This window comes from Sander lucioperca, chromosome 5 (genome assembly GCF_008315115.2).
Source record: "Sander lucioperca isolate FBNREF2018 chromosome 5, SLUC_FBN_1.2, whole genome shotgun sequence".
NCBI lineage: Eukaryota > Metazoa > Chordata > Actinopteri > Perciformes > Percidae > Sander > Sander lucioperca.
This window is the reverse complement of record NC_050177.1, coordinates 34848328-34874099: the sequence shown is the minus strand read 5'-3', so window position 1 is coordinate 34874099 and position 25772 is coordinate 34848328. Positions and strand designations below refer to the sequence as shown.

Below are 25772 nucleotides of genomic sequence, written 5' to 3'. Positions count from 1 at the left end.
TATCAGGTCTTCTCCATCTGTTGCCTAAACCTGATTACAAAAGTGTCAGTTACAATGTCCAAAAAAAACCAACAGTATACACAACACAGACCTGTAGCTAACAACTTTAATGTGCACAGAAACAACAGAGGTTTAACACATTTTGCAATTTACTGTAGCCTGCAAGTCCAGGTTATATCCACCCGAAGCAAAGGAACCAATATATCCTACACACTACTGTAGGTGGTAGATTTTGGTAAGAATACAGTAACCCCAAACAATGTTTGGTGGTCACATTGTAGGCTTGACCAGTATTCAGATCCTTTACTGTACTTGAGTAAAAGTACTGTACTTGAGTAAAAGTACTAATACCACACTGTAAACATACTTTGAAGTAAAAGTCCTGCACTGAAATGTTACTTTGGTAAAAGTATGTGGGTAAAATCACAAAGAAAAAAGTAAGTAAAAAAAGACGTAAAAGTACTCAATGCAGAAAAATATCCCCTGTGACTGTTATACTATTAGTATTATATACTATTATATTACTCATGAATTAATAAAAGCAAATAATAGAACAGTTACAACAGTCTGGTCAGTTCAGAAAAGTACATCACTTTACTGTAATGCAGCCTTTAAAACCAGTAAAAGTCAACACTTATGTCATATCACGATATTACGATATCCAAAATCTAAGACGACATCTAGTCTCATATCACGATATCGATATAACATTGATATATTGCCCAGCTCTAGTCTGAGTCCATAATTACACCAATATTTCTGGCTTTGTCTGTTGTTGAAAAGACAAGAGAGGGAGACTAACAGAGAGAATATTTGGTCTATGTGCACATTGTGTGGTGTGGGTATTTTTTTCAAGTCTGAACATGTCCGGTACATGTTTAGCCATAGATTCAGTCTCTGAGATATGCAGTCCTTGTTGACGAGTCACGTCTTGTTGCCATGTTTGTCACATCCGCAAAGACTCTGAGGAATTTAACAGTGCCTCCTGCTTCCACAGGATGTGTCAGATCAGCCTGTACATCAAACAAACATAACATACATAGGTCTACTGAATATGCCATTCAAGTTCCAAGAAGGCAATAGGTGGTATTGTGTTTAAAGATAACTACAATGAATATTGGGACATTTTCATTTCTTTTAATTGTTGAGGCATTTGTGGATCGATAACACCAGATAGTGAACAGTTTTGATGTCTTTGAAGTCTTTGTATGCTAACAAAAAAAAAAAGTAAATAAATGACTCCAGGACTTTTTCCAGAGCCTTCAACCACATCGCATGATCTTTGTCAGTGGATGGAATTTGCACAAATCAACGTAGCAAACGGAGCATAGCCTACTTAAACCGAGCAAACTCCATCTGCTGATGAAGAACGTGCGACGGGATTGAAAGCTCTGGAAAAATGAGGCGAGTGCAACTAGAAATCAGATTTATTTATTTATTTATTGTGAAACTACTCCTATAACGTCAAGAATACATTTCCACTGAGATATTAAAACTGCCATTTCACAGATTTAAATGTTTTCACCAATTTTGAATATTCACCGGTGAATATTCAAAATTGGTGAAAACATTTAAATCAAAATTTCAATAGCCTATATTGAGCCTATAATTACTACTACGACTACTAATAGGCTAATAATAGCCTGACACACTGCATCTTGGTCCATTTACTGTATAACAGGGTACCTTTACATTACCTAATTTAAGATAATATTGAACATATATATGAACATAAGCTTACACCTGTCACCAATGATGAAGATTATAAAAGCAAAAATACGCATTTCTACGAAACAGAGGAGTCATTCTCCCCTCCATGTGACCCGGCACTGACAGTACAGTAGGGTCTGTACAGTAGTTCAGCCTCCTCCATCCATCCTGCTCGGCCCCCCCACCCCCTCCTGCCCCGATCCGCCCTCTCTGCTCCGGCGTGGAGCGATGCTGTAGATGCGGCAGACCGGAACCGACACTGTTTGATATATACTGGATGCAGCAGCCGAGGAGGATAACAACAGCCTGACAGACACTGCGGAGGACAACGGTAGGCTACTTTATTCTACAGCCGTCAATGTAAGCCCTTCATTCAGCTCCTCTCTTTGTTTTATTATATTCAGAGAAGTAATACTTATCTTATATGACTCATCTTTCCCTGTAGTGGATGTGTCACCGTCCAGGTTGTTCTCCTACTCACTCATACAAATGTATCTAATCGGAATGTTACGTGTGTTTGCGCAGTCCTTTTAACAAGCTTTTAAAGCAGAACAAGTAGCTAGCCTAGCTATGCTAATTGTTACAGGAATGTATTAAAGTCAAGTAAAGAGCATCAACATGGGTAAAAGTCGATTAGAATACACCTGACATTTATTTTAACATCGTGTGTGCTTTGCAGTAGAATAGTTAAAAGGGTTGGGTCAGATTATTTTTGAAATGTAGTCAGTTAGGCCACTTAATACAGTTACATGGCAATTTTTGTAATTAGTAAAGTAATCCATTGGATTACAAAAAATGAATACCTACAGGGCTTACTTTAAGATTACTTCAAAATAAAACATTGCACTTTATAGGCTACTAAAAAGTGGACACAAAAGAGTTTAACAAATATATATTTTTTTTCTTTCAACATCTCAAAACATTTTCATATTCAGCATTTACAGTTGGTCAAATCAAATGACCCTTACAAAAACATATTGGCACAAACTGCAGTTGCATTGTGCGTATTCTACATCATGTGGGATGCTGTTTCTTTTTTTGTAAGTTTTTGTTGCTGCTGTTTTTCACGTGCACTTTGTTCTTATAACACAAGAGGAGCACTTTCTCAAAATGTCCATCTTCCATATTCAATGTGAATCAAAAGGAATAAAAACTCCATTATCCATAAATCATCATTAAAAAAACAAATATAAGTTACGTCACTTTTAACAAAACTAGCAACCTGAGAGGAGTAACTTACTTTGATATACAGTAGAACATATTCAGCATTTAGAATTGGTCAAATCAAATTACCCTTACAAAAACATGCTGCCATAAACATCAGGTGTACTGTAAAGTTTCATACATTTTAAAGGGGCTGTACTCATTCAGAACATTAATATAGCGGCAAACAAATATTTGCTATGTAAAGATATAGTGGCGTAATGGCGTCCTGAGCAGAGAATGAAGTTACACTCCTCTGTGTGTGTTGTAATCTGAGCTTCTTCTGTTCTGTTTCTTTGAGAGCCATGTGGAGACAACCCCAGACCACTTTTGTTTCAGTATTTCGAGTACAGCACCTTCCTTTCAAATGTAACTGGGCTGATTATAGTTACTTATTTTCTGTAATCTGATTAAGTAATCCTGATTACATGTAATCCATTGCAACCCAACCCTGGTTATATATCAGTCTATAATATTACTTTAAAGAGTAAGAGTAAGTTTGTGAAATCGTGTTTACCTATAAAAAAACTGTTGACAAATCTTTTAATTTGTCTTATTTTGGCTAATATAAATGATTGACTGACCGAGAGTTACCGTCCACCAAATGACTTTGACTTGTAAAACAAGAAACTCTGATTCAGTATCTTTGTCTAGGCTATATTATAGTTCATTCATACACTGCACTAAATTTATAGTCAGACTCATACAATTAACATTCCATGGCCCTTAAGTGAAAGAAAACAATACTTTACATTTCATATTAGCTTTTATTTGCCGTGTCATCACTCTCATTGCAGAAAATTTGCTCTTGAAACATTTAAAATAGTCAAAAATATTAAAATAGTTAGTTTGAGAGTCTTTACACAACCCTTACCATGTATAAACATTTTTGATAAGGCTCCCTTAAATTAGCTTCTTTTTTAACAATCACTTTTAAAACATATTTTTGGCATATCTGTAGTTAAATTGTCATTTACCTGCTGACATATGCCAATAATATAGTCTGTTTATGTATAAATGTATGACTCATTAACTGTTCAGCTACGATAGTTTGCCTCTGTGCTGTAGCTCTTGCTAGGAATGTACGTGAGCTTGTAGGTTTTTTTTCTGTCAAAGCCTCTTCAGTGAATTAGCTCTCATTCTTATAAAGTCATGAGAGACCAGCACTGTTAACCAACTTTCCAGAGTCTTAATATCCTTATGTTCAGCCCTCTCATGTTATGTAAGAACAGCCAGTATTACTCGGAGGCTGCTGTTCACTGGCAGAACAATCAGACAGTATCTGAGGGTTGAAGAGGCTGCAGCAACCACGTCTTCCTCTTATCTTAAAGTTAGCGTTCAGTTGACAACACAGTGCTACCTCTTGCAGTGCACACAGTACTTAGACAAGACTCACAGCAGTCTGTGAGTCATCTTTCGGCATATTTAGAGGTACTCACTACCTCTACCTTCAACCTACGCAGAAAGTACATGTTCTCATTTATGTACAGTTGTGAGGTTGTGAGTCTCAAGTAGCATTGTTAAACACAACTTATTTGCCACTTTTATAGGACACACATAGCCGTTCTTACTGAACGAATACACATTTTATACCAGACCACAATACAAAAGGTTTAAACACTCTTTGTGGAAGAGTCATTACTGAATTGCAGATTTTTTTAACAAATGAGTTTTCCCACAAAGAAGAGATGCCGTTAAAGATGGAATCCAAATATTATCAAAAGACAAAAATTATGGTTGTTCATCACCTCAGTAGTATCACCTAGATCAAGCTGTCAAACTACTAGGCAGGGCTGATCAAATATGAATCAAGATTCTCTTACTGTATTGCATATTTCTCGCCTCAAATGTTTTCAGAAACACATTTTTGTTTGTACTGTTTAGCTGTAATTTAAAAAAGGGTTTGTGACCCGGCCATTTTTTTCCCAATTGAAAACGGACCAAGCACTCCCCCAACTTGCATGTGTTGCTCAGCGCTATGTCCCACGTTTCGTTGCTCTGATTGGTTGTAGGTTAAGTTTCGTTGCTCTGATTGGTTGTAGGTTAAGTTTCGTTGCTCTGATTGGTTGTATGTCTATCCAATTGTGTCCAAAGGCCGTTGATAACACCCCTTGGAAATTGAAAATGAACTGAGAGGTTCCAGACAATGCCATGCTAGGCCTTTCAATATGTTGATGTTGTTGTTTGTTGTTGTTTTTTACTTGGACTGTTGTACCCTGTCTGCACAACAAATTCACCCTCGGGTACTGATGAAGAAACCTAACTTCACCTAATTCTTAGCCCCATGCTAAGACTCCAGTTTTCCCACAGTTTACAGTGTTATAACAGACAATCAGATCCTAGATTATTAGACATTTCACACTTACCACGTAGTATATGGGATATCCCCAGTGGGTGTAAGCTCATGCAGAGCAGCACTTTCCATGACATTTTACATCCCCAAAAAACAGAAGGTTAAAATCACCTCTGTAAATAAAGGTCATGGCCAAACTATGAAATATTCATCATATTCCCTCTCAGCCTCGTAAAAATGGTGATGGACCATCATTTTTAAAAATGTCCAGGGCCTGGACAGTGACAGAATTCCTGAACTGCTGAACTAAAACATCAATCAAATCACTATTTTGTGATTGCAAAGATACAGATCATTGACATGACTTGATGGCTTAGTGTGGACGGGTGGCCAATACATTGAGAAAAATGTGCATTTTTAGATTAAGCTGGCATAGTGTGACGGTAGTCTTGAGGGAATAGCATGACATTTTGGGAGAAACACTTGTTGTTCGCTTTTTTTGCCAGTCTTGTCACCATGAAAACAAAATGGAGACTCAAGGAAATCTCTGTTCCCAGCTAAGAATTAATACCAGCATGTAACTCATGTTTTCAATTTTCCGTTTTTATATGGATTAAGCACCAGAAAGGGGCAGGTAGGCATATTTTTTTTTAAATCTGGTGTCAGCCAGGCTAGCTGTTTTCCTTTGCTTCCAGTCTTATGCTATGCTAAGGTAATCACCTGCTGGACTGAGGTGATAATAGCCTTGGGCTTTCTGTAACATAAGGTTAGCATTAGACCAGGGCTCAAGAGTTGCAAGTGTGGAAAGCCTAAATGATGGTGCATGTTTGCTGTAAACCAGTGGTTTTTAGTCTTGTTTTCAGAGAGACATATGGCGCACTAACTGTAGATTAGACTTCTGTTCTGAGTTCATTTCAGTTAAACCAGAAATTGGCATGATTCCTTATCATCCCCTTGATGTCTCCATTTAGCTGCGTGGAATGGGCCGCTTTATTTGATTCTAATGGGCCTTTAATCCAGCTGTATTTGGGGCATCAAGTCGTGGACTCAGATACAAGTGTGGTACTGTAGATAATCTGTAGCTTATAAGATCCCAGGTCACTGAGTTCTCTGCCTCTCCTCGCTCCCCTCTTTGGACCTTACCTCTCATCTAGAACAGCGCAGTCCCATCCAGGTTGACTCGTGACATGTTGGCATGCATAACATGTCTCTCCGTTTCCCTGCCTCCTTCTTATCAGGACCATTTGACACCCAGAAAAGCCTTTTCTTTGGCTTCTCTCTCCTTGCTGTCAGTGAAATGTGCCTGCGTGGAGGTGTGATCTGGAGGGCAAGAGAAGGAGCAGTCAATTCCCATACATTAGCTTGGCTTGGTGCTTGGTAGTGTACCTGAGTCTGCAGATTTTTTTCCCAGGCCCCTCCTGCTCTGAGCAGATCAAGGGTAGAAAAGAAAGTTGATTTTAATCCCCAAGGGGATTAAGAACCCCATGAGTAATTAAACAAGACTTCTGTCTCGAAAAGGACAAATTACTGTACCACCTCAGAGTTGAGAACCGTTTTTACAGTGGTCTACGCTGAACAAATTAGATTAGACGTATCTCCATTTCGATGATTGGTAATCACCTCGCGATCACAGGGGAGATTGCATATTTCTGCTGCTTAGAGTCCTGAAAGGACAATGGAAATGGATTTTGTCTGACGTTGATCATACCTAAGCTATCTTTTCCCAGGAAACATATATACATTTCCACTGAAGCTGGACTAATAAAGAACGATCACCAGTAAAAGTGTAACACCATGAACATCAAGCTGAACTGACTGTACTGATCCACAGTGTCGTTGACTACATTGGTAGCTTTTTGCTTTTTAAATCCCCTGAAAATGATACTTATCAGCTCAACTGGTATGTGTGGTACCTTATTCTGGGATAAAACTTTCTGAAAGATCAAGAAAGCCACAGAAACAATCATTATGTGCTAACTGTTGCAGATTGATGGCTCCTGACGTATGTTTGAACCTTGTAAACAGTGCAACTATTATTTTCAACATTTTATAATCATAAAAATGTTAAGATTTTATAATCGATAGTCGATACTGTATTGCTATTATGTAATATTTAAAGGGAAAAATCCAAGGACTGAAAAATGATTGGCTGGAAATGGAAGAATAGTGACAACATAAAGTGACAGAGAAGAATAGAACAGGAAGAAATAGCAAAACAGGAATAGGAATAAAGGCAGAACACTGTAGAACTTCCATCAGAGCTTCATTGAAATGAACCAAACTGAACAATTTGAATCATCAAATTGATTGATTGGTGATTTTCCACCAATAATTTTCCTTTATTACAGTGCAAAATGTAGTTTGAACATATGAACGATATTAACTGCAGATGCAAAACTTGCAAAATGTTTGATTTCAATATCCTCTCCTGGTAATTTAAGGGTATGAGTCATGTTTTTATGGTCATGTTTAGATAACTCAAAGCTCTTGGTTAAAAGGAAAGACTTGAAGGTGACTTGAAGTAGGAGACACAATGCCAAAACTAGTCTCTGTGCTGTTTAAGTTCTTGTACGCCCAAACACCCGCTGCTACCTCTTCTGTATGTTTTTCACTGCAGTATAAGAGCATCACACTATGCCTATAATGAAGAAGAAAAAACCTTGCCAGTGAGTGTAATCCAGGCAGCTGGAATTGTTATTTCATATGAGACATGGTTGATTTGCTCAGCCCTACAAGAGGCCTGACTACAGATGTCTTCATCATAAGTGATATTGAGCTGTCTGTGCTAACCTAGCAATAGGTTTTCTATTCAGACACACTGCCGAATATCCAGAAGTTAAAGCCCGAGTAAGAACAATCTTTGCTGAGTTGTGTTGGTGGCCATGATGTTGTGGCCCTCCTCCCCACGGGGTTCGGGAAAAGTTAGATTTTTCAGCTCGCTCCGTTAGTGGTGAAGGAGTTGGCTAAGGCTAACGCTAGCGATGCTAATGCTAAATATAAGCCGATAGTTGTTGGTCTCCCCTCTTGTTGCACATGCGCATGACATAAGTCACGACCAAATGTTAGCGATTGGTTATGGCAGATCCAGAGTGGCTCTGGGCAGATCCAATAGTTTTAAACTTCAACAGAGTACCCGCCTTCAAGGAAGTTAACACTTGTCAATGGAGAGTGGCCATACTCTCTGTACAAATGCTACAGTACAGCTTGCGCGGCTGTAGTTCCAATGAGACAACCTGTAGGGGGACCGAAAAATGAAGTATCATCAGGAAATGTACTTAAAGTATTAAAAGTAAAAGTACTCAATGCGGAAAGATCCTCACATTTTAGAAACCAGAAACAATCAAAAGAGTTCTGTCAATCAACTGTGTTTAATGGGCTAATCATTTCAGATGTAATTATAGGCTGATATATTGTTGGGTAGTTTAATTTATAATAAAACATCGTATTTTATAAACTGTGTTTTTTGTTCAAAAATCTGAATTTGTAAGCGGTCAGATTATTGTAGTGGAGTAAAAAGTACAAAGTTTCTCTCTGAAATGTATAGTGGAGTAGAAGTAGAAAGTGGCATGAAAAGAAAAGACTCAAGTAAAGTACAAATACCTCAAATTTGTACTTAGGTACAGTACTTGAATAAATGTACGTAGTTACATTCCACCACAGGTTGCAGGTGTAAAATTAGACATGTCAGCATATAATGAAGCATGACTGAGCTATGTAATTTTTATGATTTTGCCTTTATTACCTCTACTACCTTTCGTCTTTTTCTTTCTTCTCCCTCTTCCCTACCCCTCCACCCACAGACAGAGAGCTGGTATGGACAATAAGGCGTTGGAACCTGAGTCTGTGAGTGTCCACATGGAGGAGGCCATCATGTGTAATGGAGGCAGCCAGCCTCAGCAGCAGCAAGAAGCATCCATGTTGACCCACCTGAAGAAGGTTGAGAACCAGATCACTGAAGCACAGCGTTTCTCCCACCTACCCAAGCGCTCAGCCGTGGACCTGGAGTTCAACGACCTTTCCTACACCATCCAGGAGGGGCCGTGCTGGAGGAGAAGAGGTAACACACATCTATCCATTCTTCAGTTTGTAAAGGAGTAAAGATCTAGGCTGTACGAATGCACCAGGTACCATCTAGTCTTGCATTGCCAGACCTATCTCCACAGCACTGCGGAGGAAGGTCTGGCCCTTCCACACATACACTCCTGGATTGGAGAAAAAACGGTCAGGGGTTGTTTGCATTTCTTTACACCAATCGCAATTATCTTGGGCAGCACTAAGCTCCGGACGCAGCAACGGTGGCTCTGCAAAAATCGGGAAGGAACATTTGCACCCAAAAGAAAACGCCACATACAATATTAAATGAAGTTAACTGCTCACACAATACAGTAACATGAGCTATATAAATTAGCTGGATACATGGTTAAGTGTAATCTGCTGTAATCGCCGTGTGTATTTTGTCCATGGCGAATACCCGCCAATAGGACCCAAAACGTCCCAGTTAGATAGTAAATATGCTGTAAACATATTCCTTGTAAATCTTTACAATTATATTTCAAAAGAATCAAGCAGCCTTGATGTACAATCCAAATTGTCTTCACATCTTTCCATTTTCACCTTGTAACGTTAGCTTGCTTGCTCAGAGGTTCCGGTTGTTATTCCTGGATGCAACCGGAGTTTAACGTAAACACAAAGAAAGCGCAAGGTGAGGGACACTGGAACTATCCGGTAAATGAATTGTCGCCGATCCAGACTAGGTACCATCTAATTGTTACCAAGACGAAGAAGATGACTTAATGTAGATACAAGATCGAGCATGCACCAAGCTTTCTCAAATTCTCCAAGTCTGTGAAACTTAACTAAAAGGCTGAACAGCATTCTTCCAAAAAATATTCCCTCTTTTGGTGTTTTGGTGATTGTAAAACTAAGTCAGTAATATTCACCTGTATAACACCTTTCTTGTAAAACCATTCACTCAAAGCAGTCATAACGAGAGAAGTGTAATGTTTCCCACTTCTCCCAAAAGGGAGAGTGTTTGGAGACCTGAGTGGAGACCGTTGAATGCTGTAAACGAGCCGGTCTCTATCCATGAGTCTGATGTTAGTGAATACTGTGTGCATGTGTTTGAGTACATCCTCTGAGGTTTCCAGTAAGTGCTGCATTGTCTGAGACAGTTTAGGTCATCAATAATGTAGCTGAGGGGAGAGGAGAGGAGAGAAGAAACAGGGAAGGTGAAGTGACATGAAGTGAGCTAGGATGGGTTTAAGGTCTGAGCCAAGTTTTCCAGTAAGTGCTGCATTGTCTGAGACAGTTTAGGTCATCAATAATGTAGCGGATCTGGTGAGCCAAAGGATAGAGGAGAGGAGAGGAATGGAGAGGAGAGGAGAGGAGAGGAGAGGAGAGGAGAGGAGAGGAGAGGAGAGGAATGGAGAGGAGAGGAGAGGAGAGGAGAGGAGAGGAGAGGAGAGGAGAGGAGAGGAGAGGAGAGGAATGGAGAGGAGAGGAGAGGATAAGAGAGGAGAGGAGAGGAGAGGAGGGTGAAAAGAAGGGTGTGCCAGCATCCATTAATCTAAATTCCTTTCAACCTTTAAAGAAACTGCAAGTAAACACTTACTGTAGATAAATAACAAATATATTCACTTGTGATTGCTGAGTCTTTTTTTTATTTTATATGCTTTAACTTGTTTTTTCATAGTTCCACAGTACTGCTCTCTAAAAACCTCTTTGACTGTGTGCACAGCCACAGTACAGAACGTGTCACAGCACTTGGTAAATTAGTTTCTCAGTGTTTTTTTCCAATAGTACTGTCTGTGGTTTTGAAGGGTTCTGATAGCCATCATCAATTAATATATCCAATTTGTTGAATATATACCAGCAGTAGCTGAGAAAGTAAGTCAGACAATATGTTTTGCCATTATACTATATTTTATGCATTCTCCATACCTCTTATGTATTTGGTAATACATAATACGTGTTAATAATAAAAGACATCTGTTGTTATCTGGCCCAAATTATAGCATTTTCTAAATTTGGCATAGCATCTATTTTAAGACAAAGCAATCATCTAAAATTACTCAACTGCCCCACTTTTGGGAAATACAAAACATATTCTGAGGTGCAATAAAGGCATGTTTGAACACTCCCAGCAGCAAAGTAATATCTTGGAAATGTGACAAATATTATATATAACTTCTCTCTCACACAAATCACAGCACCAAAACATAGCTGAGCGATGGCAGCAGAAGGTGTATGGCTTGCAGCTAACTAGATATAGACATGAGAATGTGTATATGTATAGAGATATTATTTGTTATGTACAAAAGCATTAATGGAATAAAATAAGAACAACAATCTGTACAACTTTCATATTATCAGGCTCCAATGCATTCTCTTTCTGTTTTACAAAAACCACAGTGTCACTTGTTAGCTAGAAGTACACATCTTATTCCTTGAGGAAAAACTGAAAGGAGCAGCAACTGTAATGATTAAAAATTAAATGTTTAAAGACATACCAAACAGACTTCAATGTTAATTATACTTAACCAACATGTGACAATGTGATTGAACATCTAATATCCTGTTCAGGGTGACGGGAGCCTATCCCAGTATGCAATGAGCAAGAGTCAGGGTACACCTAGTCTATATCCTTGACGTTCCACTTCCTGGATTGCTCCGTTGCCGATGGAAATTCCGCCGGATTTCATGAATTTAGGCCGGATATCCGTAGCCTTGGGCTTCCTTTGTGTTGGCATTTTAAACTCTGGTGGATTTATGAGGACTATGGTTAACCTTTTCTCAGATCTCTGCAGGGTAAATCCAGACAGCTAGCTAGACTATCTTTCCAATCAGAGTTTTCTGTTGCGCGACTAAAACAACTTTTGAAGGTACACACGTTCCACCAAAACAAGTTCCTTCCCGAGGCTATTTTGCAGTGGCACCACAGCTTTCCCCGGTCTGTGATTGGTTTAAAGAAATGCCAGTAAACCAGAGCACATTTTCCTCCCATCCCGGAATGCTGTATGGACTAGCCAGGGTGGAGGGTCTGGCAAAGCGAGACTAGGGTACACCCAATATAACGCCCAATGCCGGGACGCTGAAATTGTAGGCACGGTGAGCTGGCACAACTGAGGCTGCGTTTCATTGGTGGTTCAACGTGACTTTGGGTGAGTGAACAACGATGGTCACTCCAGAGGTGGATATCACCCACAATGCATTGCAGCTATGCACTTGTTGTGCTTTACAATAAGGAAAAGTGCATGACATGAACAGACATAACATAAAAACGGGGTTAGAATGCCATAATTAATGGAAAATAAAACACACTTGAAGCAGTAGCGATAAACCTATAACTGGCGGTCGATCCGTATAGTTTGCGCTGAAAGTGAACAAGGGCAGGTGTGTTCTATTTAATCCCCCACTCCTGCCCTGTCCACTATCACTCTGCTCTCCAAGTGGCCTCCATGCGGCATATGCCGATAGGTAAAATCAAAGTGCTGAGGGCAAGTGAACGAGGGGAAGTGGAACTCATGAAACGCAGCCTGAATGTTATCCTTCCTCTGTTGTTTATGTGATCCTCACTTTGTACATTGTAGTGGTCCCTCATTTATGCCGTGATGACGTGTGAGAGTCACTGAGAGTTGTTAGTTGTACAGACTGAACATTCACTGACAACCGTGCATTTTCTTGCTTAAACCTTATGTGTTGGCACCATGCTGGAGAAACCACAGGCAATAGAAATCAATAGCACAACTCACTTTACTTGACAAAAAAGTTTGGCACACAGGTAATCAGTCAGAGGTAAAGGAAGACAAATATGGTAGGGAGAAGATGAGGTCAGGTAAACAAGCAGAGATAAAAATGCTGGAACACTTGACACTGGGTACAAAGACGAACTGGCACCGAGAGAGGGAAACAAACTGACTAAATACACTAGGGAGAGAGGATAATGAGGGACAGGTGAAACTTATCAGGCCGGGGCAGACAATCACACAGGCGGGAACCAAGGGGGTAAGCTTCTCCTCACAACCTCCTATGGTGCCATTTTGATGCTAATAAGCACTCACCCCCCGTTAGCATTCCATTGACTGCCATTCATTTTGACGTCACTTTGACAGTGAATAACTTTACATCTGAAGCGTTTAAAGACTTTATTTGTCCATTGTTTATTTCTAAAGAAACGCGACAATGTATAAAAGGCTCCATTACCTTGTATCTCACGTTATGGTTCCGTTGCAGACGTTTTTGTAAAAATAGGCTAACGATTGTGTCATAACCACGCGACTTACTGTCGCATAGTAGAGGAATTACCGTATAGTACAGGAGAAGCTCGCAGGCAGTTTGGACTTATATTAGCTGTTTAAATTTAATTACTGATGTTAACTAGCATTTTAGTTTGCAATAATTAGCTTGTGCCTATGTTATCTCCTTACATATACCTACGCTCTCCGTCTCTGCAAGATTGGGAATGATTGAGATTTCTCTTGGCACAGCTACCAGAAGACTTACAACTTTCAGACAGGTTGCTCACGGCACATTTACGTCGTCTCTCTCAGTTGGAGGCTGCACAGTAACGCTCGACGCTCACCGGAAAAGTGCTTCTAACAGCCTTCACTGGTCTCCGTCCAGAGCAACGGGATCTGTTGGTCCATTCTATATACAGTCTATGGCAGGAACACACAGGGGCAGGAAGTGAATTATCTGAAACCAAAGGAGAGGTGAGTATTTCAAAATAAAACAGGAAACGATGAGTAATAAAAGAATAAATGACAATGAAAAACATAGGAGCAGGACAGGATATGACAGCTGCTTCAGTCCCATTCATCCATGTTAAATATATTTCTTTTTTGAAAACCAGATTTGAACACAACAACACTCGCAAGATCTAATCTAAAATAATAATATAATTTTAATACTTTCACCAAGGAAACGCGTGTTCATTCAACAAGAGTGTTTTAATCCAAACCATGGTCTTTTTCCTAAATCTAACTCGTCGTTTTGGTGCCTAAACTTAACTGTTGTCGCCACTTGTCACGCCAAAACACCGTAATGTATCCCTTCTAGCCTTAAAAAACATCTATTTGATATGACCACCTGTTTGGCCTATTTTAAAAACTCTTTATTTTTGACAGTTAGGACAGGGAGGACTGTTGTTCATGAACAACCCCTGGATTTCTAGTTCCAACAGCAAAAATCTAATTGTTTCCGTTGTATTTTCTGCAGCATAGTACAGATACTGCTCCTCTCAAAGGTTGTAAACAATGTCTTGTTGAAAGCTGACGCAGGTGAGTGCTCAGTGTTAATGCTGTTAGACTGAAGTGCAGCATTTGATACTGTACAGTGTGAGTCTCCACTCTCCACACTCACAGACTAAAGCGGTGGGTCAGGGACTGGTTCTTTTCCTGTTTCACCGAGAGGAAGTTGCTACTACATTTGATACTTTTGTACTGAAAAGATAATGTTAACATTATCATTATGCTGCCTTTCCTTTTACTGTTCAAGCCCATTAATGGTTGACAGTGCGATATAAATAAAGATAATTCTAATTGTTTGTGTTAATCATTTTGAATCTTATTATTTCCAAAGTGTATGTTTCCATTGCCATAAATGCCCTGTTTGTTGTTGGCAGGTTTCAAAGCCTTGCTGAAGTGCCTGTCTGGAAAGTTCTGCAGTCGGGAGCTGATAGGAATCATGGGGCCCTCCGGAGCCGGAAAGTCCACCTTGATGAACATTCTGGCTGGATACAGGTGAGAGTGCCAAAATTCCCTTCTTCTCTCCAGTTAAAGTAAAAGCGTTGTCAATATCACAGCCTCGATATTAGATCGTATATCGATATATATCTTGTCTAGAAAAGCCATTTGTGGACAAAAGCAGCACAATTAGGAGAAATTAGTTTTTGTCAGGGAGCAGGTGAAGCATGGACCCAAATGCAGTGAAGACAGAGCAGAGTAGCATTCAAAGATTTAATTTAAGCAAAAGGTACAACAAAAAGTGTCCTGAAGCAACAGGCCAAATATGTTTCCAAAAAACACTGAGGTTACAAAAGACCAGGAAACACAGAACAAACTGGAACACCAACAACAAAACACAACAGACATGCGAAACCACGGCACGACAGAACTCCACAATACAGAACAATGATCCGACCAAACACCAAGGAAACAGAGACTAAATACACAAGGTAACAAGGTTAAACAAGGAACAGGTGACACAAGGGAAAGGAACAGGTGTAACACATCAGGGCTGGGCAGACAATCACAAAGGCGGGAAACACAAAGCAGGAAGTAAAACAAGACATGACAAGGCAGAAAAATAGAGACTTTAAAATAAAACAGGAAACACTAACAACAGAAACTCACAATCATGACAGTTTTCATCACAGGCAATTTATGGCATAGATTTGTGTATCATGTGTTCAGTCTATTCCTTTTTTGAACTGTCCAGTATGTGTGTTTGTCCGTCCTGCCGCCCAGGGAAACAGGAATGAAGGGTCAAATCCTGGTAAATGGGAAACCCAGGGACCTGAGGAAATTCAGGAAAATGTCCTGCTACATCATGCAGGAAGACATGCTGCTGCCACACCTCACTGCACGAGAGGCCATGATGGTAAGCTGTTCCAGCCAGGAACATTTAAACTCATCCTCAGAGTGGGTTATTATTTTGAAGCTTTATGGTAATGATGATATTATTTTATTTTTGTATTCTGTCTGAACCTGTAAGGAAATGAGTGAAAGCTATTGCAGGGGTGTCGGACTCGGGTGGAAAGGGGACTGAGTACTCAGGGCCCTCACGTGAGGAGGGCCCAAAAAGATGCTAGAATGAATAGCTGTGGATGTGGGTAGGGGCCCATAAAGAATGCCTTTCCACAGGGCCCAGTATTTTGTGCTACGCCCCTGAGCTATTGTGCCACCGTGCTGCAGTGATTGGCTTCTCACCTGAGACTGCCACTGCATTATATAATTAGGAAACATTTTTTCCTCTTTGCTGCAGGTTTCAGCCAACTTAAAGCTGAATGAAACTATGGATGTGAAGAAAGAACTGGTGAGCTAAATAAATAACATCTACTACATACACAGAAAAAAGGTAATAACGTTAACACTTCCACTTGAATACTGACCTTAAACATACATAATTTATATATAACCTTTACCAATCACTGTTAATATGGAGAAATGCCCACTTTCTTTTAACACTCTGTGGACATGCATACATATGTACTCAATTTGGATTAAGACCAACCTTTCAGGTACATATACAGTATGTAGGTAGCATGACGTGCAGTAGCACTCAGGTGTAAAAAGTATTTTGATTTCCAAAATAAATCTATCAATCAAGAGCAGATAAGACATGTTGGCTTTACATTCTGACATGCATAAAAAGCTTTTCACCAGTTACAACAACATAAATGCATACATTGACTGCCCCTGTCATTACTATGGACATCTTTATTAGTCACAGGCACCTGTTTTCAGAGAAAAACTCTCTGATAAAATATAATAAATATTTGTTTTCTGACTCTTTCTGTTATGTAGCTCCAAATGACCATAATGTATTTGTGTGGATGTATTATCTTGTTCACTATCAATGACTCAGTGATTATGTCATCAAGCATTAAATATTTCTAGCTTCCAAAATTCACTTTGCAGTCTATACTTACTATACTATTACTTATTTTTGAATGAAACACAATCATAAAAACTGACGTAATGGCATCCTTATGTTTTGTTTATGTCTACATCGCTTTTAAGCCATAGTTTTTGGGAACAAATGTAAAAAAAAAAAAATTAAATAAAAGGTTTTGTTTTTGCAAACTGACCTGGTGAAACTGGCAGGTTGTAAATCTCCTTCTCTCTCTCTGACTTTCTCTGTCCAGGTGAATCAGATTCTGACTGCATTAGGGCTCCTTGGCTGTGCTCACACTCGTACCAGCTCGCTGTCCGGTGGTCAGTGTAAACGGCTGGCCATCGCCCTGGAACTGGTCAACAATCCTCCAGTCATGTTCTTTGATGAGCCCACCAGGTGAGATGGACATATGCGGATGTGCTGGTGATGGTTAAATGTAGACTTAAAAACAATTTCGAACATATGACATTTTACTCGTTTGAAATGTGCTTCCATCAAACACGTGTGTTATTGAAAATGCTATGTACAGTACAGGTTGACCATCACCAAATCAAGTCAATTGACTACTTCTGTTGTGTTCAAAGTAAACAGAGTGTTCGGAATACAAAATAAAACTCATTTTGGTTGTTTTTTTCTCGTTTCTACTGACAATATTAAGGTTAATGGAGAAATTGTCAATGTGAACATTGGGACTGAAAATTTGAATTTCTTTTGCAGCCAAAAATGTAGGCGACCCAAAGGCTGTTTTAGTTAATCCAACGAGCTCATCTGACCGCAGTCTTGTGACAGTTGGAAATATGGTGTTTGACTGACTTTTAAAACCCTAACAATTATACTCAGTGATACCATCTGGCAAGTATGAGCGGTTGGGCGCTCTGTAGTCTCATTTTGCCAGACCTTCCTCCACAGCGCTGCGGAGGAGGGTCTGGCTAGGCCACATAACATTCCGGTGAGCCACAGAGCCACGGTGCCGCTGCAAAATAGCCTCGGGAAGGAACTTGTTTTGGTGGAACGTGTACGTTCAAAAGTTGTTTTAGTCGTGCAACAGAAAACTCAGATTGGACAGATAGTCTAGCTAGCTGTCTGGATTTACCCTGCAGAGATCTGAGGAGCAGTTAACCATAGTCCTCATAAATCCACCAGAGTTTAAAATGCCAACACAAAGGAAGCCCAAGGCAACGGATATCCGGCCTAAATTCATGAAATCCGGCGGAATTTCCGTTGGCAACGGAGCAATCCCGGAAGTGGAACGTCAAGGATTTAGACTAGGCGCTCTGAGATCCTAGCTCTGACAAATGAGCTCTTGCAGAGCAGAATGAATAAAACATCTCAACATAATTCTTAAGTTTCTCTCATGGAAACCCCAATAAGAACTACTACTCGTTTATGTCTTCGCCTCAGATTACTTCCCAGTTGCTCATTAATGTTGTCCTTCCTGCATGTCTCTCTCTCTCTCTCTGCTCAGTGGCTTAGACAGTGCGTCATGCTACCAGGTGGTCTCACTAATGCGCTCTCTGGCGCTGGGAGGACGGACCATCATCTGCACCATCCACCAACCTAGTGCCAAACTGTTTGAGATGTTTGACAAGGTACAAGTCTGTCAATATGAGTAAATGAATGGGTGGCTGGACATTCCAGTTTCTATTTATGTTATGAGAAGCTGTGGTGCATGCCAATACTGTAACATTGTACACAGGCACCGGCTGTTAAATAAAAACGGCCTCTGTCAGTTGGAAACGTTTTGAAAAGTAATTTACTTGTCAATTTACTTGTCAACCTTGAATCATTTTGTTCCTCCACAGCTTTACATTCTGAGTCAGGGACAGTGTATCTACAAAGGCACAGTCCCATACCTCATCCCCTATCTGAAGACTCTGGGCCTTTATTGCCCAACCTACCACAACCCTGCAGACTTCAGTATGTCCACTTCACATTTATTCATATATTTGCTACACTATTTGCTGAAAATGATCTGAAACATTTCTAATTCCTTCATTATCTGTATCTCTCTCTCTGCCTTTGCCTTTGCTTCAGTCATTGAAGTTGCATCAGGAGAGTATGGAGACTTAAACCCTGTGCTGTTTGAGGCAGTCCAAGGTGGAATGTGTGCATTAGAGGAGAAGAAGAACCAATGTGATAACAATGGCCAGTCAGTCTGTGCAACAAAGTGCCCAATGGTGTGTAGTAGATGATGTGTTGCCGTACTGCGGTCAAGGCTGGATTACCAACTGGGCAAAGCAGGAAACTGTCCTAGGGCCTTAGCAGTTCACTGTGTGGCAAATACTTTTTTGGTAAATTGATTCATTGCACATTTGTTTGGCGTTATGCACCACAAGAACACAATATAAACTGAAAAGATTTGTGCTGTGATTATCACTTCATTGGAGGGGACCCTGTGTCATAGTCAAGTTTTAATACCTTTTCATATTCAGTTGATATTATGCTCGCAATACATATTCTTTTAAAAATAGTACATTTGGGAAAGGCATAATGACCATTTTTGTTCAGCAATTCAAAACTAAAGCATTTTGAATGTGGTACCGGAAAGGATTCGTGACTCTGACCAGCTTCTTCTCCGTAGCATAACATAAACTCATACGCTTGTTGCATCTTTCAGGAGAGCCCTGCATTTCTATGTTAAATAACATTGATTAAGTAATAACATTTTCAATGGGAATACAGAACGGGGAAAACACGTGGGCTGCATAGGAAGATGGTAGGTGGATCTTGTTACCTTCGAACTGTTTTCAGTCTTAACTGACCATTTCCTGGTTGTAGCTTCATATTAACAGTACAGGCATGAGAGTGGTATCAAACATGTCATCTAACAAAAAAAGAATGCAAAAAAAGCCAATTAGCATTATTTGCCAAAAATATTCCTTGTCATCAAATTATCACATGGTTTCTGCAGCAACATTTTTGCCCAACAGTCAGTTAATCCAGCCCTGACAGCAGAAGTTTGTGTTGTGCTGCACTTTTGTGATGTTGTCTATAATTATAGACACCTTTTTCAATGTTATGAGATGATCTGCTTCTATTTCCCCCAGGATGCCGGACACATAGAGAGACATACTTTTGCCACAAGCACACTAACACAGTTATGTATTCTCTTCAAGAGAACCTTCATAACTATATGTCGAGACCAGGTGGGTGACAACATTTGTTCAGAAATATTGTATAAATATTATAGCTGTGCACTGGTTCCAAACACATGGAAAAAGTCCTGTCCTATCTATAAGATTAAGTTACAAGTTATTAAGAGACGTTACCTAAAACAATCAGGCAGTTAATCATCCAAGTCTGAGACTGCATGTTTATTTTTTCATGCTTTTGTTCTGTTCTCAGGTTTTGACCCACCTCAGACTGATATCCCACATCGCCATAGGTGTGTTAATAGGCTTGCTCTATCTGAACATCGGCAATGATGCCAGCAAGGTCTTCAACAACACTGGGTTCCTCTTCTTCTCGATGCTCTTTCTCATGTTTGGAGCGCTCATGCCAACCGTGTTAACCTGTGAGTCTGATGGAGGGGAGGGAATTATATAACATATTTAAAACCCAATTCTATGTTGTGCCAATCAACAAGGCCCCATTTCAAAATCCTATATGTTGTGAATTGATATTGACATAATATGTGAATGGTTTTGTTAGTTCCTCTGGAGATGAATGTGTTCCTGAGGGAACATCTGAACTACTGGTACAGCCTGAAAGCCTACTACCTGGCCAAGACCATGGCTGATATCCCATTCCAGGTGAGCTGGCACTGTCGGGGTTGGAGCGATGGGTTGGCTCACAGAGGACCTGAGTGCTGACAAACTTGTTGTTACACACAGGAAAAGAAAACCCTACATAGTGCCCCACTGCACTCCAGTGTTAGCTGAAGGTACTACCTGGTTGTTGCAGTGGATTACACTCGGCCAGCATTTCTGCAGGGTTTTGACCACTGTTGACTGACAGTTAGTTCAAGTAGTTCACTTTTTTTTCTTCTTTACAAAGAGGGAAAGATTCCTACATTATTCAGAGGCTGGCTCCATAAAAAACTAAACACATATTTTTTCTGTAAATATACTAATATAATATTGCGTTGCATCATGTTTCTATGCGCAGGCAAACAAGTTGGATTGTGTGTACTGTATGGTAGTCTATACTTCTTAAAAAACCCTATTGTTGCATACCTTAACGGAACAGTTAACCCCCAACGATCATAAGAAGAAGACCATGTTATCCATCGTTAGTGGATAGTTAACCGATAGTAGTTTCACTGTGTTAACCAACATCATATATGTGTGATCTGGCTCTCTGAATCCTAGTTACATGAAAATAAGGCATGTTTTGTTTGTCCTTGTACACCATACATACTGTATTAGCAGATTTTAATTTTGAAGAAAATAAAAATTTCACATCTTTCCTTTAATGGAATTTATCAGAAGCAGGCCATTAACACAACTTGTGCGTGTTTAGCTGTGGCCAGCTTCAGTACAGTATCAACAGGTACATTAGATAAACAAAAGATTAATTTTGGGGTAAATTGTTCCTTCACTAAATAAAAGTAAACAATGGTGTTATTTTAGGTGATCTGCCCCATCATGTACTGCAGCATCGTGTACTGGATGACGGAGCAGCCTCCTGAGGCCAGCCGCTACCTACTCTTCATAGCCTTGTCCACCTCTACCGCCCTGGTAGCCCAGTCCCTCGGCCTTCTGGTTGGGGCTGCCTCCAGCTCACTACAGGTACTGCATGTCTGCATTGTTAAATATAGGATTTCTTTGCTCATGTTATAAATATAAGACAGAATATGTCCTCTGCATCCTTATACCTAGGTAGCCACATTTGTCGGACCTGTCACAGCTATCCCAGTGCTGCTTTTCTCTGGGTTCTTTGTGAACTTCGACACAATCCCCAAGTATCTGCAGTGGAGTTCCTATGTGTCTTATGTCAGGTGTGTACCAGAATCACTATTTTTTGTTAGCATGGGGGATTAGGAATTCCAATGTTGGCCGTTTAGTCTGCCCACAGCAAAACATCATGTAGAATTTCTATTTATTACAACCTGGGTCTTATCTCCATAGATTTGGCCATAATTTCTATTCTCACCAAGTCATTATTTTAGGTCTGTGAACGCAGTAACATCACTAGAAATAACTCAGCCTCACTCCCAGGTCAGCCTAGAACAAAGTATTCTTAGTTTATTTGGAGAAAATGAAAATGAGCATCAAAACTATTACTTAAACTGTGCTTTGACTAACTTACTGGACGAACTTTGATCTAACCATACTTACTATAGCAGTTCTTGTATGTAACAAGGGAGTATTGCAGACTGGCAGTTCTCAGTTTTAGAAACAGTTCACACTTTGATCTGTCTTTCCAAATTGAGAAAATATCCTTCATTGTTCAAGGGGTGGCTACGGCAAACTCAATCACATTTTATACCAAAATAAATATTGGGCCTCATGCAACATTTTCATATTCTTATCTTAGTTACGAGAGTTCTAAGTCACCAAACTATCTTAACTGCCCAAATCTTTTGTAAATCGCTCGTTTCAGCCTGATGAATGCCACCTGTTCATGCAGAGGTGCCTGTTAATTGATCATTAACATGATCAACACCTCTAAATTGCTATGCAAGGCTGTCTTTCACTTTGAATCTCAATTAAGCAGTTTGGATCATGTTTACAGCTTGTCAGTTAACAACCGTGTAAGTGCTCCAACTGTCTGAGGTTGATTTCTAAGTAGTTTTGTAACACGTCCGAAACCACTATCATTTCAAAATGTTCCCCTTCACAAACATTGTGGCCCATAAAATCTCTGTCAAAAGCTAATGGCTAATTGTACTGACCTCATGGACTCAATACTTTGGGGTGACTTCTCTTCAGCACCACACACAGGACAAAGTTGCATTTTTAACCTCTTTACCGACAAGGCTCTATAGGATTACCAAAACCATCAGTATGTTGTTTGTTCCATTTAAAACGTACACGTTGTGCACTGCTATGACGATTGTAGTAGTAAAAGAGCTATTAGTAGAGCTGAACTGTGCCTTGTTTAACTTTTGAGCTATTTCGACTCAGTATCGGGTTGGGCTGGGTACCAAAATCAATACTTTTTATTGCCTCTAAAGTATCGAGTATCAAAAAAAGCCTCGTCATTCAATACCCAATTTCAATACCTCAAGAAGTAAATCTCATCAGGGTCAATGAGCCAAAAAGCATGCAGCATGCATCTACCAAGATCTAATTTATATATATAATATATATAATAATGTCTGTGATTGGCTGTTTAGCGTTACACGTCGTCGTAGAGGCACGCAGGAAAAACTTTACATTACACAGAGACGGGGCTCACATAGACGAGCTGAAAAATAAATGAAAAGATTTGTGCCGTAACATGTAATATCTTTTTGTTTTATAAAATTGGAATCGAAAAAAGTATCGTTCAGGAACCGGTATCAAAGTCACAGTATTGGTATCGGTACCGGTATCGAAAATCTTTGAACGATACCCAGCCCTAGTTTCGGGAGATGATTTACTTGGCTATTTGCAATTATGAATTTGTCTCAGTGTTTGTATCTCTCCCACAGGTATGGCTTCGAAGGGGTGATCCTGTCCATCTACGGGATGAACCGTTCAGAGCTGGAGTGTCCAGGAAAGGTGTGTAAGTTCCAAAAGCCCGAAGAGGTTCTGCAGTTATTGGATGTGGAAGACGCAAAGCTCTACATAGATTTCATTGTCCTGGGCATTTTCTTCATCATTCTACGGCTGGCCACCTACCTTGTCCTCCGCTACAAGGTAAAGTCCGAGCGATAGGTTTCGCTTGGCTCCCCTTCGAAATCTCAAGGCCCTCCCTAATGTCATCCCAGACCTCTGGTCTCTTTTCTGTGCACAGAAAACAACCTCTCATGTGGGAATTTGTTTCGTTTCATTGTACGCATTGCTGCTTAAAGGACAGAACATAAATTCTGATCTGTTCTACTGCCAACAACTGTGCAGTGACTGATGATGCAGAGCAGTGAAGAGATCCTCTTATAAATCTACATACACCTGTTTTACCTCAGACATCAGGACTTAATTCCTGTGCACAAAGCCAGATCAGCAGTGAGAAGGGCAAAGAGACTGAGCCACATTCAGCAGCATGTATTGTACGTTTCATATTCCTGCAAGACAGAAATGTTTTGAGAACGAGGCGGATGTGATATAGTAGTACTATGGAGCGGGCAATCATGTTTATTCTACACTGTGTGCTGTGACTTTGGTCCACAAAACTTCCCCCTTGAGAAAAGCAAATACAAACAGTGTTTACATTGTTTTGTTAGTCAGAAGAAGAAAAAAACAGATAAATGGTTGCACTGGAGAATAAGTGTGATGTATTGTGCCTGAAAGAATGAACACTGGGGGAAAAGCAGTTTGTTTGAGGTAGTTGTCATATGATGGAACTTGGGTGACAATTTGGAGTCCCGAAACATTTACTTCCTGTGTATGAAAATAAAATCAACGTTTGAGCTAGATTGTTTTTTAACATGTGGATAGTTGTAAATTAAGCTTTATCATGATTGTCTATCGAGATTTGGTATTTTTTGTACTTCCGTAATATAATCTGAAATCTTTAAAATCTCAGTTATAATCAGAATTGTTCAGCCTTAATCATTTTATACTATGCTGTATTATCTTTAGTACTGTATTATATGCAAATGTGATTATATAGATGTATATAAGCTAAATAGATTACGTAATTGCTGTATCCTTATTTTTTTGTGTCCACACTACATCCAGTAATGTCACAAGGACACAACATGCTCATGCAATCGTGTTTGGTGCTATCTGAAGTTTTATGTTATATTTGAATTACATATATATATATATATATATATATATATATATATATATATATATATATATATATAAACTCAGCAAACAAAGAAACGTCCTCTCACTTTCAACTGCTTTTATTTTCAGCCAGCTTAACATGCGTAAAACTTTGTATGAACATAAACAAATTCAACTACTAAGAACTAAACTGAACGTTTCACAGACATGTGACTAACAGAAATAGAAAAATGTGTCCCTGAACAAAGGATGGTCAAAATCAAAAGTCACAGTCAGTATCTAGTGTGGCCACCAGCTGCATTAAAGGAGAATTCTGGTCAATTTCAACACGTAGCTCTGTTTGGAAATTTGGAGTGCTGTCAGTAGCAAAAAAAACGAAAGCAATCGGTGCAGCCTACACCGTGTTATCCCCCTGCTAGCGTTAGCACCCAACAGGCTTAAACAGGGCAAGTTTTAAACGTGTTTTAAGCCTCTAAACATGCTCGAAATGTCATTACAAGTGCCTACCCATGTGCAGTGATTCCTTCCGAGGGAACACAGCAAAACTGACTGCAGTACATGTGACAGAAAGGCATTAAAGTTGTGTTAATCCAGCCAGTGCACATACCTCTGTTTATTTCCTGTTTTTGCTGTGTTCCCTCGGAAGGAATCACTGCACATGGGTAGGCACTTGTAATGACATTTCGAGCATGTTTAGAGGCTAAACACACGTTTAAAACTTGCTCTGTTTAAGCCTGTTGGGTGCTAACGCTAGCAGGGGGATAACACGGTGTAGGCAGCACGGATTGTTTTATTTTTTCTTGCTAGTGACAGCACTCCAAATTTCCAAACAACAGAGCTACAGGTTGAAATTGACTGGAATTCTCCTTTAAGTACTGCAGTGCATCTCCTCCTCATGGACTGCACCAGGTTTGCCAGTTCTTGCTGTGAGATGTTACCCCACTCTTCCACCAAGGCACCTGCAAGTTCCTCGCCTTTACCCTTCGATCCAACAGGTCCCAGACGTGCTCAATGGGATTGAGATCCAGGCTCTTCGCTGGCCATGGCAGAACACTAACATTCCTGTCCTGCAGGAAATCGCGCACAGAACGAGCGGTATGGCTGGTGGCATTATCATGCTGCAGGGTCAT

The 25772-nt window shown here is 39.9% G+C and overlaps 1 protein-coding gene across 2 annotated transcripts; it reads left to right on the top strand.

The window, feature by feature from the left end:
• Nucleotides 1-1875: 1875 nt before the first annotated feature.
• Nucleotides 1876-24678, top strand: LOC116040428 (ATP-binding cassette sub-family G member 4-like). Of its 2 annotated transcripts, none has more exons than XM_031285743.2 (15): nt 1876-2041; nt 9007-9263; nt 14829-14946; nt 15673-15805; nt 16190-16240; nt 17073-17218; nt 18288-18411; nt 18625-18739; nt 18857-18999; nt 19870-19968; nt 20168-20336; nt 20474-20574; nt 21394-21552; nt 21643-21761; nt 23400-24678. In XM_031285743.2, exons 2-15 carry the CDS (start codon nt 9020-9022, stop codon nt 23623-23625), a joined length of 1947 nt encoding a protein of 648 aa, XP_031141603.1. In that variant the 5' UTR covers nt 1876-2041; nt 9007-9019; the 3' UTR covers nt 23626-24678. The 2 variants fall into 2 exon arrangements, with proteins under 2 accessions (XP_031141603.1, XP_035857462.1); XM_036001569.1 differs by having other exon boundaries at nt 1876-2070.
• Nucleotides 24679-25772: the final 1094 nt, after the last annotated feature.

What these genes read in the sequence shown, in the direction of transcription:
- LOC116040428 (XM_031285743.2), top strand. Translation starts at nt 9,020, where the DNA reads ATGGACAATAAGGCGTTGGAACCTGAGTCTGTGAGTGTCCACATGGAG. An exon ending in AACATTCTGGCTGGATACAG is followed by an intron (nt 14,947 to 15,672) that starts GTGAGAGTGCCA and finishes CCTGCCGCCCAG; the next exon opens with GGAAACAGGAATGAAGGGTC. An exon ending in TCCTATGTGTCTTATGTCAG is followed by an intron (nt 21,762 to 23,399) that starts GTGTGTACCAGA and finishes TCTCTCCCACAG; the next exon opens with GTATGGCTTCGAAGGGGTGA.